Here is a 14855-nt window from a genome sequence, read left to right on the forward strand (position 1 = left end):
GTGGGTGTATGTGTGAATAAGCAGTGGCTTTAAAGTGCTGTAGTCAGTCCCGTGTTAGCTAGTGGCTTCTTACATGTTTACAGTCAAATTAAGCCTTTCAAAGGTGAATGTAGCAGGAGGCTGCTGCCATCTGAGATGCAATATGCTCACATAGTGCTGGTGCAAGGAGGGGGAGTGCAGGCTCACAAGTGTTCATTGCTCTATCTTCAGAGAAGGAGCAGCAGCAGTAACCTCCCCATTGACACACAGACAGCAAACAGGTGAACAAAGTCATATTCCCACTCTGTTGCTGGGCACTCAAAACTGTGCTAAAGTAATAAAATAGTGCCCCAAGGAAAATGTTAACAGTATCCTGCTTAGTGACCCCAGCATCCTTTTCTGCATGCCCTCTCCTCTCAGGCTTTCACTCAAGTTTCTTGTTGTAGTGGCTATCACTCACCCCTTGTATTTATTTTCTTAGAAATGTGGGTTTGACTTCAAGGTTTTCAATCTAAATGCTTCTTTCAATTTTGTTCACACTTCTCAAACCTCACTTGGTCTACTGATATCTCAGTAAAACCTAAATGTCTAATTAAAAATTGGTGTCTCAACTGATCTGATATCTCATGTATTCTCAATGAAATCTGGAAAATAGAGAACTTCTCAAACACATGGTATCAATTGAAGTGTTTATGTCATTTTGACTGTGGGGTGAATTGATGTAACCACAGAAGATGAAATCCTTCCAGCTTTCTAGATACGGATATTCAGGTCCAGATTTGGAATTTGGACTCACCTGTATCTTTGCCAGCAATCTTCCCACTGCGCTCAGGAGCCATCTGTACTGTTCTCCAACTTTGTATCACATCGGTGCATCTAGTAAGGTCAAGTTTGGAGCTGAAAGCAGTGAAAAGTAAAATACTCTACATAATTCCAGTTTTAGATCGAATCTTGTTCACATTTAAGTCAGTGAGACTTCAGTGTAAGCACTTAGCTTACATGGAAGTAGACGTATTTTGTGATGCTATTACATTACAAATAAATGAAAGTATCCAGATGTATTTCCAGCTTCAATAATGATCTTTGCAAAGCAGTTGGCTTAGAATTTTTAAAGAAGCCTTATGCGTGTTCTTCAGTCAGCAGTGTGCCCCTAAGTGTTAAGTAGGATATATTCTTCAAAGGGCAAAAGAGAAGGTCTGTACCTAAAAGTCTGATTTTTAATATGAATATTCAAATAAACAGTTTCAGGCGTGTATAATGTGGTTGCATAAAACAAGACTGTTTCAGAAACATTTTCTCAAATATCTGACATAAAGCGTCATATTATCATGGTGTGACCTCACATTTTAACATTTATATATGCAAATGGTCATATTTGCATGTGCACATGCCATTCACACTTTCAAATTAAAGGCAAATAAATGTTTTAGATTAAGGAGATTAATTTGGTGTGTCTCACGGTTGACACACTTTCTACAGAGACTAGATCACTGAGACCCAAGTGCTGGGCTGTTATCCGAGAAGACAGATGGCAATTTCCTTTTGATAAGAGTTCATTTTTTTAGCAGCAAGGGAGCCCTGAAGTAACCATTTTTCTTGTGGGGAAAGCATCTTTCAGAAGCCAGATAAATCATTCTAAAATAGACAAACACAGGAACCGAGGAACTAATCAGCCTGAAATGAGCTGAGTTGCAGCCCCTTTCAGAAAGTTTAGGAGATGCTCTTTGCTTCCATTCTTGCCACACATGGTAACTACTTCAGAAAATTAGAGAATCCAGATTATTTTTTCATCAATCTTTCCTCTTTTATTAGCACCCATACAATTTATGATAAGTAGCAATGCAAAATTTCAAGTCAGATGAGGTAGTTTGTTTGCAGAATGTTTACATCATGCATAAAATAAAGTTATAGGTATTTTAAAGGCTGCATAAACATAAAGGTGACTAGCAACACTAAACCAAGATGGTTCTGTTATATTAAAATGTGGAACAGTATGTGCCAGCTTATAGAAATCTGGATTTTTTTCATACTTGTAAGTTATAAATGTGGACAGCCAGGAACTCACAGGATGAGGGTCTGTGGGTAGTCTAAGTACTGACCTGCTGCTAGAGTCAGTCAGCTACTCTTTGTAGTTATTTACATTTAAATATTTATATTAATTTTTTTTTATTCTTTTTTTTGGTAAACATATAAGACCCAGCCTCAGACATGCTGACACCTTTGGCTGAGTCTGTCATGTAGGATTAGACCCAAAAGGAGCCTTCTCCTCTAGTTCCTTTTCCTCTCTTTTTTATGTCACTAATAGAGCAGAAATGAAAATGGCTCAGGTAGTTTCCACTCACTCCTTGCCTGTACCCTAATGTGTTCGTCATTATTCATGTCTCCAGCAGTTTGATCCTAGGGATCTGGGAATGATGTCCGCTCTTTATTTGCTTTGCCATGCATGGCTTTATTAAAAATGCGCCTTTTTTTATTATTATTATTTTGTAAATTGTTCCCGTAGTTTCTTAGACTGGTTCCAATTTGACCAGCAGCACCTTGTTTACAAAAATATTGTGAGGAATTTTGTGCATCCTCCTCTATCCATGTCATTTCAAGGCGTGCATGAGCACTGTGCGCTTCCCATCACCTCAGGTCGTGTCGCTTTGCATTGAATCAAGTCATGTCGCATCAGTGATACCACTATCAGTACTTATTCCTGATAGAAAATTCAGCATAGATTTAGACAGCAAATAGCTCAGCCACAATAAATGTATATAATGAGCAGATTAAGTATCTATGAGAACCAGATATTTTAAGTGTCCCTGGCAAGTTGGTGCTTTCAGATATTCCAGTCTCCTTGTCTCTACACTGTATTCTGCATATAAATTACTGATATATGTGCATATACTAAAATGTCTGTCTAAGCAGCCTGGTTGGAACTCATACCATCTACAACCATTTGCAAATATAGGCCTGTGCGGTTTTGAAAGAACCAGGCATTATTGGATGGGTCTGGATATTGTAATAACTACATTGTATAGTTTATAGGTTGATCATATTGCCAGCACTGCACAAAAAACAAATGTTGACAGATTTAATTGTTTTTTTGATAATTTGGGATTTGCTTCAAACATTTGCCTGCTGGGGCATTTTTTCAAAGATTTATGCATGATTAGGCTCTGTGACAGCCATTTTATCAGACATTTTGCCCTGTTGTTCATTTATAAAAGTTAAATGTTGTAATTATCCTGTCACATAATCTAAAAAGAAGGGAGGGGAGGGATAAAAAAAAAAATAATCTCTAACCAATATCTAAAACATACAGGGTTTCCAAAATATTTGGTCACAGTATCTTTTTTGATAAAATTCACTTCTTTTGGTTTATGTTACCTATGTATTCTTAGTTTTCTTGGGATCTGCATGCTTACAGGTTTCTTGAAAATTTAACTTATTTTTGCTTCAGACCCTAAAAATGAATTAAACGGTCAGAGCTCAGGCACCCACAGTTGAAAAATTTGGCTGCAAAATTCTATATAAATGCTAAGTGGTCTTATTCTTGATTATTACAAATATTTATTTGGCACTCATTGGTGTGGTATCTAGGTGCTCTCCCAGGATTAAATTGAAGTAGTCTTTCCAGTGCCTTTTTTAAAATACCTTCAGGGTTTTTAAGATGCAGTGTAGGTCCAGGAAACTATCCGCTGGTACAAGATACATGTGCATATTGAAGACAGTTAGGAATATAACCATTAAAGCTATGTAAAGAATTTGCCAGAAGAGCTACTAGGGACTTTCAGGGAAACAGTACTTCTGCACCAATTTGTTCATGTTTAGAAACCAGGCGTATGGGTATCTAGGTTGGACTGCTCTGCTTCTGTGTCTTCAAGGTATTGAAGACACTTGCATATTGTTAGATATAGTCTACAGTTACTGTAATGGGATGGTGTGGTGGGTTAGCTGTGGCTAACAGCCAAACACCCCCCCAGCTGCTCACTCGCTGCCTCAGGGGGACGGGGGGGAAAATAGGATGAGAAAGCTCATGGGTCAAAATAGAAAGACTGCTTTCCCATCACTGTCGCAAGCAAAACAGACTCAATGTAGGGAAAATTAACTTTAATTTGTTGCCAATTAAAATAGATATAAGTAGTGAGAAACGAAAAGACTAACATTAAAACAACTTCCCTTCCCCCTCTCCCATACTTATCTTCACTCTTGACTGCCCTACCCACCCCCAGTGTTGCAGGGGGCGTGGGCAGCTGTGGGCAGTCCATAGCAGCTCCTCTCTGATGCTCTTTCCTCCTCACACTTTTCCCCTGCTCTTGCCTGGGCTCTCCACAGATCACAGTTCTCATCAGGATATATCCATCTGCTCCAGTGAGGGATCCTCCAAGGGCTGTGGTGGGGATACCTGCTCTGCTGTGAAGCACCTTTTCCTTCTCCTCCTTTCTCTGACCTTGGTGTTCCCTCTGTTGTGTTCATTCATTTTTTTCCCCTCTTTCTCTGCAGCTCTCCTGCTACCAAAACATTGCCATCTACACCCAATACAGCTGATAGTGCTGGTCACGGCAACGAAAAAGGTGTCAGAATATCATCAGAAGCCTGTGCTCAGCTTGAAATAGTCTTTTTCTCTTAAGGGCAAGTGACTACTACCCAGAATCTGGCTCATGACTGACTGAAAAAAAGGGGAGTAAAACCTACTAGACTTAAACATGTATTTCTCCCATAATGTAAGCACAGATTAAATTCACGTAGATTCTCATTTAAAAATTCCTACAAAAGCAAATGCCATGCTAATAAAAATTTTATTTCTGTGATCATTTTTCACATAGCCTGGATAGAAAAGAAAAATGTCATGCTTTTCAGATTGAAAGCCATTGCTGAATTCTTTTCAACTTCTAGAGTTATTTAAATTAAAGGATATTTCTGTTTTCCCTTGAAAAGCATTGGCTTAGGCAAACACTCTCAGTAGCTGGTGAGCAGCTGATCTAGTAGGGTGTTGCTCCCTACTTAGAAGGGATTGTCTTTTAGAAAGGAGAACGTAAGGGACTGAGGATCTGTCAGTCCCTAATCAAATATACTGCTTTTCTACACTAATTTAATCTCTGGGAGATACCCAGAAATGTGATTTATTTCTTTTTAACAGCCTTCCTAAATAACACTGATACTGTTTTGTACAATAAAGTTATGCCTGCTGTTACCCCACAGTATGTCCCTCCATTCTGCGTTGCTGCACTCAGATAGTGTTATCTTCACTCAGCCTCACTCACAAACCCTTTAGAAAACACAGGAGATCTAACTTTATTCTTGCACTGGCACTACATAAAGTGACCTTACCTTTCAGGTTACAGGCCCTTTTTTTCATATGATGCTCTGGCATCCTGAAGTGTCTCGGCTTTTCATCAGTCAAACCATTTGGGGTTTTTTTTATATTTGTTGAATGAGTGATACTGTAATGAGTAAAGCTGGCTCTTTGATGTCCAGACCAGGGGAATGACAGTCCAGTAAGGTATGCCCTTTATAGGGAAAAATGGAATTACCGTATAGGCTATCAAATCTGATCTTGTATTCAACGATACATGAATGCTTGATCAGTTTCTCACAGAAGTTCACTGGGATACTAAGTTAGCTTTGGAGAAAACAGAGGGGAAGAGGGTATTCTTCCAGAAGAAAAAAGTATTTGTGGCTCTCAAGAAAGCTGCATGCAGCACTGACTCTACCACACTTTCCATGAAATTGTTCTTTCTGAAGACTGTTACTTAACCCTAGAAAATCTCACTTCACATGTCACACTTCTAGGATCTTGTAAGCAGTGCCTCTTTCATCCCCCATCATTTTACAGGTTACTTGTATTTGTGTGAGTTCTGTTTGCTGCAGTGGAATGGCCCCTGTTACACTGAGTTAGAGTAGAACAACTTTCATATGCTTTTCCTTTAAAAGTTCAGCTTTAGGAAGTCAGAAAAATGTACTGAAGCTACTCAGTTACTACAAGATTCTTCCTCATAAAGTTTGCTTCCCATATAATCATGTCATTAGCGGAGGCATCCATGAGAAGGCTGGCCTGTCACTTTAAACTAAGATCGCTATTACCTGCTCTTAGGGCTGGTGTTTTGAGTGGGAGCAGAAATCTGGGCACTGGAATTGACAGCTCCAAATGTCTCAGCCTTCCAAATTAAATCATTGTTTAAATACAGAAACAAAATGAGAAGCAGCCTTTCTGGGATCTTTCATACTATATTTCTAATATTTCCAATAAGTATCCTCAGGGACCCAACCTGCACTGAGAAATAGCATAAACCTCTCCAGTCAGAGATTTTATTTGTACAATAAAAGCAAGATACAATGTGTTGCAAGTTAACGTTGGTGTACAGACACAATGAAACGAGGTGTATTTCTCCATCCCAATTTGCACATTATAAAAGGGGTCAATTTAACAGAGTGTAGCTTGCAGTCAACAGCTTCCCAAAATGCTCAAAGAAAAATGCATCTTCTCATTTGTAATCAGACTTATGAATAGATAGAGATGTTTTTATATGCACTTAGAAGTCTCTTACCCTGTGAGTTGGCCCATTCACTGTGATTTTTCCTGGAACATGGTACTACCCAGGGTACCTATGCATATCATAGCGTCTGCCATCATTTTTAATAAGTAGCTTATCTCTGTGATGCAACTAAAAGCAATCCTGAGTGTCTCCAGGGTTTGTTGTAATTAAATTTTATTGTTGTATTTGAAAATGTACAGTTTTTGAAAACTGGAGAAAAAAAAATAGAAAGGAGATTCTAGGGGGTGATAGTCTGATTTTTAGAAGGTTTTAACCCTTTGTAGTTTCCAGGTTACTTATGCTCCCCAAGTAGCTGTTCCTATACACAGCTGAAGCCGTAAACTACAGCAGATAGTGTAGTTTATTAGCTGGTGTCAGGCAATCGTGCAAAGATTATCGTTTATACTTGCAGTCAAATGCTGTAGGATCATAGGTGCAGTAATCTGTGAGTTCCTAATGAGGGTGTAGAAGACCTTTTGTGAAAGTCTTACACTTTTGCTGCTGCCCCTTTCTTCTCCAAGTAGTTACAGCTACAAGGGAATTACTCCAAGTCCCAGTGCTGCCCATGCAGTGCTGCGGAGAGAGGCAGGGTTTACCAGCTTCTGAACTGGACAATAAAGAAATGTCACTGTTTTGAGCAGAAAACTGACACGTTTATCAGCTGTCTGGTGGTGTACAGCCATGCTCAGGCACCACCATCCAAGTCACTGACGAGTGCATGCGTTTGGGCTCACACCTCGTGCGGTCAAAGGAATTTCTTGCGCTCTGCATTCAGGGACTGAGCTTCTCCTTGGTTGTTGTGCCCATCTCTGCTCTCTTTGCAGTTTGTCAGGGCTGCTAATCAAGCAGTCATTTCAGTTTCCTTCTTTGTGTTTCAGTCCTGCTCGATTTCTTTGCCATGGGATGCTGCAGACTGGTTTTGCAGACTCATATAACAATTTTTTCCAAATCAAAATATTTCCTCCTACAATGTCATCTTTTCTGTCCAACATTGCTACTAATCTTTATTTAGTTATTTGCTGTACAATTTCTAGCGGGATTGGATGAGCCCAAGGTACCCCTTTAGGCAACACTTTATATCAAGGTTCCATTTATAAATACTTCATGAAGGGCTAATGAATGATTAATAGATGTTTTAATGTATGACCAATCAATTGTAGATTTTGCGACAACCTACAGACAAGTAGGTTTCTTATAAGCATAGATTATAACCATATCTGACATCTTCTACTGATGGGCTTCTAAACATCTATAACATACACACCACTCATATCTGTAACATGCTTAAAACATCTACTAATCACTGATTAATTTTTTATAACCTATTTTGAAGCAGAGCTTGTCTGTAGAGTACATCCCTTACTGGTGTCTGTGACTCTCCGTTTCTGTAGGACTGATAATTTACTCATCTTCTAAGGACTCAGAACTCCTACCAATTTCAGCTCAAAAATTAAGCTTTTCTGAGTCAGCTTCAGCATTTTCATCTCATGCAAAGAAAAAAAATGTCTTTACTGTCCCCAGGCTTTTTTCTCCCTCGAATTTCTAGCTACTTTACCCTGCTAACATGCGTTTTGCAAGCTCTGCTAAAATGTAGGGGGCAAACCCACATTTAAATACATTTTCAGCCTGCTGAACTGAGTTTGCTTGATTGTTCTGGGACAGCTTTCCCAGTGATGATGGTTCCCAGCTTTTTGTTTTGGTTTTTTTTGGTCACCCCCGTGTGCTTAGTTCAGAGTTGGTCCATTCTCAGAAATGGATGAGAAAATATAAACTTCACAAGAATCCACTGAACAAAGCATCTCCCAGAGGACATTTGACTCTGACAGAGGAACACACATTTTGTATGTTTGATAAACCCAGGGGTTGATAGGAGTACTCCTCTGTGGGATTCCCCTAGCCTCCTGGGGTGAGAGGCATGACTGTCCTCTATGCTTTTTGTGGAGCACCCAGGTAGAACCGACTGCAGTGGGCAGCACAGCACGCTTCCTGAGAATTTGTGAGTCCTGCAATTAATCATTTGCAGTTGAGAATGAGCAAGTTGCTTAGTATCATATTTTGCAAGTAAATTCTGAATTTTTAGTCACTTTCTACTGAACTTTATCATGGGGTTAAGTCTTCTGCTGTGATTTATCGAGATGTTGAGAGCAATTCTTTAATGATATAAATTAAAAGGATCTGCAGTTTTTTCTGGGGTCATTGGTAAAATAGTCTCAGTTTTGAGTGTCCCCAAGTAAATATCCAACTCCCATTCACATCAGAATCTAATCTTTCACTGATTGCTGTTTACAGCAGGATTAGGCTGCTACACCTGCGGCATTAGCATATACAACCTAAAGAAACACATCAAGTATAATAATGATAATAAAAAAGAATAAAGAGTAAAAAAAAAAGATATATTCTTCAATATTAACATGAAATTTGCTCTGGCTTTTTGAAAACCGTTCATTGTTAAAGACACTGAAGCCTCAGAATTAAGAACTTCTCAAAAATACTCAAACTCTTGGAGCAGACAGTTTTTCACCCATGTTAGCACAATCACTTTTACGTTATGCTGTTAACATTCTGTGTTTACTGGGGGGTTTACCATGATCTTTTCTTTCCTTTTTTCAGCTGGTTAATAATCCGCTAGCAAGCCAAGCAGCAGCGGCTGCAGCAGCAGCAGCCATGGGCTCAATAGCAAGCTCCCAGGCCTTTGGCAATGCCCTCTCCAGTCTTCAGGGGGTCACAGGTCAACTTGTCACTAATGCACAAGGACAGGTGAGTAGAAGATGGAGCAAACTGTGAATTCTGATGCAGGCTGATCTTGGGACAAAAATGAGTTCCGCTCGTATGACAGCAATTTAAAAGTGCATATTGAAGATAAATAAATATTGATTTGCCAGACAAGGTAAGAAATGGAAAGTCTGAGAACTGGGAGGAACTTAGGGGCTGTTAGAAAGGGTTTTCAAGCCAGAAGAGGCTTAGGATTCGTTTTATTTTAATTCAACCTTTTGAAAAGATCATGAGAGCGCAATAATAAGGTATTTTAAAAGCCCAAAAGCTCTATGATTCTTAACATACCGTCTGTCTTCTTCCACTTATATATGCCTAATAACAGACAGCCATATTAAAGTGCTACTGTACTATTAAGATTACACTTTTTTGCAAATTGTAGAACTCCTGTATTACTTTATTTCTAAAAAAGTATTAATGTTTTAAGTAAAGGAACACAACTGAAAATGTAATGAAGTATCTGAGATGTGTTTAACTGGGCGGCTTACTCATTTGCTGATTAATTAAGTTAAACAACTTGCATTGAATCTGCCAGTCTGTAATGCACATTTGGGAGAAACTTTGCTTTAAAGAAACTTCTCCAAACAGAAACTTGAGCAATGTTTATGGCATGTCTAAGACAGAGATTGTGTGTTACCTGCATTTGCAAGCTGTTTATTTGTTGCAAACCATTTCCATTTCAGTCTTAATATGATGCAGAAAGATATGCATCTGAATCCATATATATATATAAAAATAATTCCATTGATGCAGCATGCTTAAGTAGCTTTTAGATTGTAGCCACTGTCATTCTTTATTGCATTTACTAGAACTGAAATTAACACAACTACTTGTTTCACATAACGTCACTGCAACAAATCTGTCAATATAGCTTATGACTGGACATGGTAACCGAGTCATTTGAATGTCATTATTCTAAATGCTACAAATTGGGCATACAGTGATATCTGCAGTGCTTGTGTGGATGTTGGGCCCTGGTAAACATTCACTGAAATGATGCAGCTTGGATGATATGTGAATCTAAAGTTTAGTTTCTACTTTTACTGTTTACTATGGGGAAAAAAAACCACAAAGAGCAGGTTTTTTCCTGGTAATTTTATATCACCATGTTATTTAATTGGAACAGTGGGGACATTTTTTTATTTTGGCTCATTAAAAAATAAAACACAACACTTTGTAGGAGTCCCCTATTTTTTAACATAAGACATAAACAGAGATGCATCCTGAGCTTCACTATCACCATCCAACTCCCAGGAAAAAAAAATGCTGACCTTGTTATATTTACTGGGTGGGTGCAGAATTGTTCCATCACTACCCCGAGGGTTGAACGATGGAGCTTGTCAAAGTGAGGTCTTATCTAATGAATCATCTTATCGCAGGTGCACACCACACATATTAAAGGAGGATTGTATGAACAATGTGCCCTCTACAATAACCTTTCAATGTCTACTTTAACCCTTGTTTCAATCCCTTTTCATCAAAGGATCATTTTATGCAGCCAGCTTTAAATGGAGGCTCTCAAAAGCCTATTAAGATTTCTGGAGGGATGGGGTATTGGTTTGGAAGAAAAGTTGGTTATAATACCTATAACTCATAGTCAGATCAGCTCCAACCTAGAAGCCTGCTTATTTCTATCTGTGCTCCAGAAATGGTTCACAATTGCCACACATGAGCCACTTGGCACCCAAGGTGTTCATTGTAAGAGCTGAAGATATAAACCCAGACTAGTTTTTGGATGGTTTTCCCTTTACACGTTCTCCACGGAAAACATAAGCAAAGTGTGGCCATTCATTATATGTTTTTAAAAAACTACTACTGTGAAGATATCACTGAATGAAACTATAGATACCCTCAGGCTGATCTTGTTTATTCCACACATAATGTAAAGTCCAATAATTCCACAGGTTGCAGAGAAAGAGAAAGAAAGAATCGTCCCTATTGCTGGATAAAATTACAGAACCTATATGTTCACCTAGCTCTTTTATATAAGGGCTATCTTTTTATTCTTGTTTTTACAAATTTTCCTTGGTTTATAATCAGCACTGAAGACCTCACCAAGGTATAGATAAATATTCGTAATGAGTGTGTATTTTTAATACCATATATATATGATATAATATATTTATGGTTTTTTTATATACCATATACCCATTTGTATAATATTCAGCGTAAACCCATATTGCTTAGAGGACACTTCTGAAACTGTCTACCAAACAGGACTATTCAGTGTAATTAAACTACATTCCAAAGTTAAATTACATTTCCATCAAATTATTAATATTATAGCAACTAAACAAGAACTGAGAGGCATGTGTCTTCAAAATTGGGAGTGTAAGTGAATAGTAACTTGCATTTCTGAATGATCTTCTTGGACTCATTAAGGAGCTGGATTTCCATCGTATGTTAAGAATCTTCCCTTTGAAAATTGCCCCTTTCAAAGAATCACAAGTGTGACACCCAAATTTCACTCCTGCAAATATAAGGCTGGATGACTTACCAGGCTGTTTGTATGTGCAATATTTGTAATTATTAGCTGCTTCTGTTACAGATATTCAGGGCTTGTAAATGTCCATCTGTCTGGCTAAATATATGGTGATCAGTAATCCCTGGAGGCATTAAGCTGTAGGTCAAATCCAAGATCCTATGCCAAATTTAGGGAAATGATCTTTTGAAAGACATATGGCATGGCCTTAATTCCCAATGGTCTAGGATTTCTTGCAGTCACAGTAACAAAATTATGCGTATTAACAATTACCTATATAGCATATTCTTATTAATTTAATTATGGAATTCACAGTTATGGTAATTTTTTTTATTTTTTTTTTTTGCTTTGGAAGCAATATGAACTGTAATACCAGAGCTCCCCAAGACCACTGTAGCAGAGATCTAATCCATTGCAATAATATGATTAGATCACCTGATTAATTTGATACAGTACAGGTAGAGGATTCTAAATCAAATTTTCATTTTCAGAGGCATATTATGAAGACCTATTGGCCCATGCAACACTGCTTACATTCTGTTTGCCCTCAGCACTTTCCAGGAAGCATTTGCAGGACTGGACTTTCATATCTTAAATTTCATGAGCAGGGTAGCAGAATTGCTAGATTCCATCCTGTCAGTAGATACACTGATCTCAAAGGGATGCTGTCTATCCACCTGGTTTCAGCCTGCCCTTCAAGTAGGATCCTAGTGCCATTGCTGCACTTGGATTCTTCAGAGATGTAACAACCAGACGTTTCTCTTCTTTTGTTATTGCAAAAGAAAGAAAATATTAGGAGTTTTGAGTGGGTTTTACTATATCTATTAAGTACATGAAATGTGCATTTTGACAGTTTTATTAACCTTAGTAAGGAGATGAACCAAGAAATATGGAAGCAAGGTTGATGCTTCTGGTTTCCGTAAGTGCTACGGGCAGCCCAGCTTCCTACTTGACAGAAACATAGCACTTCACTGTCATCAGTTGTGTCCATGTAAGTCCCTTGACTTCAACAGGGTCAAATACATTTTAGCTGAGTCCTCAGTTTAGTTCCTTTCTTCTTAATTCAGCAATTGCAAAATAGCATTTTACCATAAAGTGTAAAAGCGTAGCGTGGCAAGAGCTGGCATTGTGAACTATCTTGTGGTTAAAGAGGGTGATACATTCTATATCCTGGTAGGTTGTTAAGAAAGCCTAAGTATGGTGTAATTGTTCACTACATACTTTAATTGAACAGTGAGTTTAATTGGGATGGCATCAGTATAATCGAAGAATCCCTTGGAGGAACTTGAGCTTCATTGTGCCCATGCCTTGCTCTTTAGGTGTGAAAAACCTCCTGTATATGAAAAACCTTGAGCAGAGCTCCACTCTGGCAATTAACAAAAAATAACTAATTTTTGAGAGTTGTAGTCCACAAGTAGATCAGCAAACTAAATAGAAGAGAGGGGCATTGTTGATCCAATTAGATAATGGGAGTACTTTGGTTCTCATTATTCTGATGAGAGGGTACACGTCTGCTCTTTGAGCTTCTTGATGGTAAATGGTGCTAATGAGGCCTGATGGATTCCCTGCTCCTAACAAGCCTCTCAGCAGTGCGAGTGATTACAATGGAGATAGATTTGATGGGATGCGCTCCCTTTTGTAGTGTCTCAGCTGCTGACACTCTGCGACATAATCAGGTCACAGAGCCGGTCACAGCCATCAGCAAAAGCCATAGCTCTATCCCTCATTATTAAAGTGCATTATTCAGTTCCAGGCCTTCACAATTCTGCCAAGGGCCTTTTCTTCTTCTTCTTTTTTTGTTAAGCATCAGTTCTCAAACACAAGAGTTAATAAAATCATCAGCTAAAGAACTAGTAAATTAAAGAAATGGAAATAAAGCACTCCCTTTCAAATTCGTTGAAGGATCACAATTAAATAAGCAGGGAATTTCTCATCACCACACACTGTACAGTACAATGTATTATGTCATGTGCAATAAAAACACAGAATAGGATTTTAAGAAATAGCATTGTCCTCTTTGTAGACTGGCTTGGAAAGTGCTAAAGTAGCTTTCATTCTGAAGGAAATTTCTGTCTTCCCAACTATTATATACTATTGTGTACATGCAGGTATCGTTATTTTCACAGTTTAACTACTTTTTTCTGAAATGTTAAGAATTACTTGCAAACTGAGTTTATAATACTAAGCGTAGCAGCTGTCTGCCTTAGTTAAAGTGGCTGAGGACACAACCTGGAAATATACAAAAGGCCACAGCACTAGGGCTGACCGCTCTGTTCCCATAGACAAGGTCATTGCCTTCTTTTGGAGGGTGAGCTAATTACAAAATGATGTGGAAAAAGGTGATTGTAACGTTTTCTTTCTACTGTGATGATGTTCAGTTGGGGCAACCTCCCCTTTAAAAGAAAATACACTTTTAAAATCCAAGGTAGATTTTAATGCAGTTTAGTTAAACAGGTGAGAAAAAAATGAGTGGAGAGCCCAATTTTTATTCTTCATTTATTTATTTATTAACTTTTTGTTTCAGTTTCATTTCAGCTGATTATGAGCAGGTTTCAGCTAAATAGACGTAAGATACTCTAATACTGCAATGTAAACTTTTGCAGGGATTTACACTGTTTCTGTGGAATCACTGAAGTACATATCCAGTGACAACAGTATAATATTGTGTATAGGTACAACCAAAGGGTTTAATACATAGCTGCTTTTTGTATTATTATTACTATTAGTCTTGTTCACCTCCACAATTGTTCCTCCTCCTTGCCGGTAGAGTATGCTTATCATAGCAAATTATGTATACGCAATGTTGCTTGTAAAACTTTCAGTTCTCTTGAACCACAGATACAAGAACCTCTTTGACAGCTACAGGTCAAAGTACAAAGTTGGTGTTGTCGAATTAGCAGTCATCTCCAAGAAGGTGCATAGAGACTGGCAGGTCACCTAGGTGTTTGGTGGGGTTTTTTTACACTAACCAGTAACCTTGGCAGCTATCAATGAGAATGCCAGGTGGGCCTCCTTATGGGACATAAAAAAGGATGCTGGTCATTTGTTGGGGTTTTTTGTTGTTTTTTTAACTCTACCTGAATTTCTAGGAGGCTCAAAGC

General features: G+C 38.3%; 1 protein-coding gene across 1 annotated transcript in view; it reads left to right on the forward strand.

Annotated features, from left to right (window-relative positions):
- POU6F2 (POU class 6 homeobox 2) overlaps nt 1–14855 on the forward strand; it is a 253434-nt gene that overhangs the window by 186016 nt on the left and 52563 nt on the right. Inside the window, exon 5 of the mRNA XM_056338528.1 lies at nt 9111–9257. Within this exon, the coding sequence (XP_056194503.1) occupies nt 9111–9257 (147 nt within the window). The remainder of the gene's footprint in view (nt 1–9110; nt 9258–14855) is intronic.

The sequence above is a fragment of the Falco biarmicus genome, chromosome 4 (assembly GCF_023638135.1).
Source record: "Falco biarmicus isolate bFalBia1 chromosome 4, bFalBia1.pri, whole genome shotgun sequence".
Taxonomy (NCBI): Eukaryota; Metazoa; Chordata; class Aves; order Falconiformes; family Falconidae; genus Falco; species Falco biarmicus.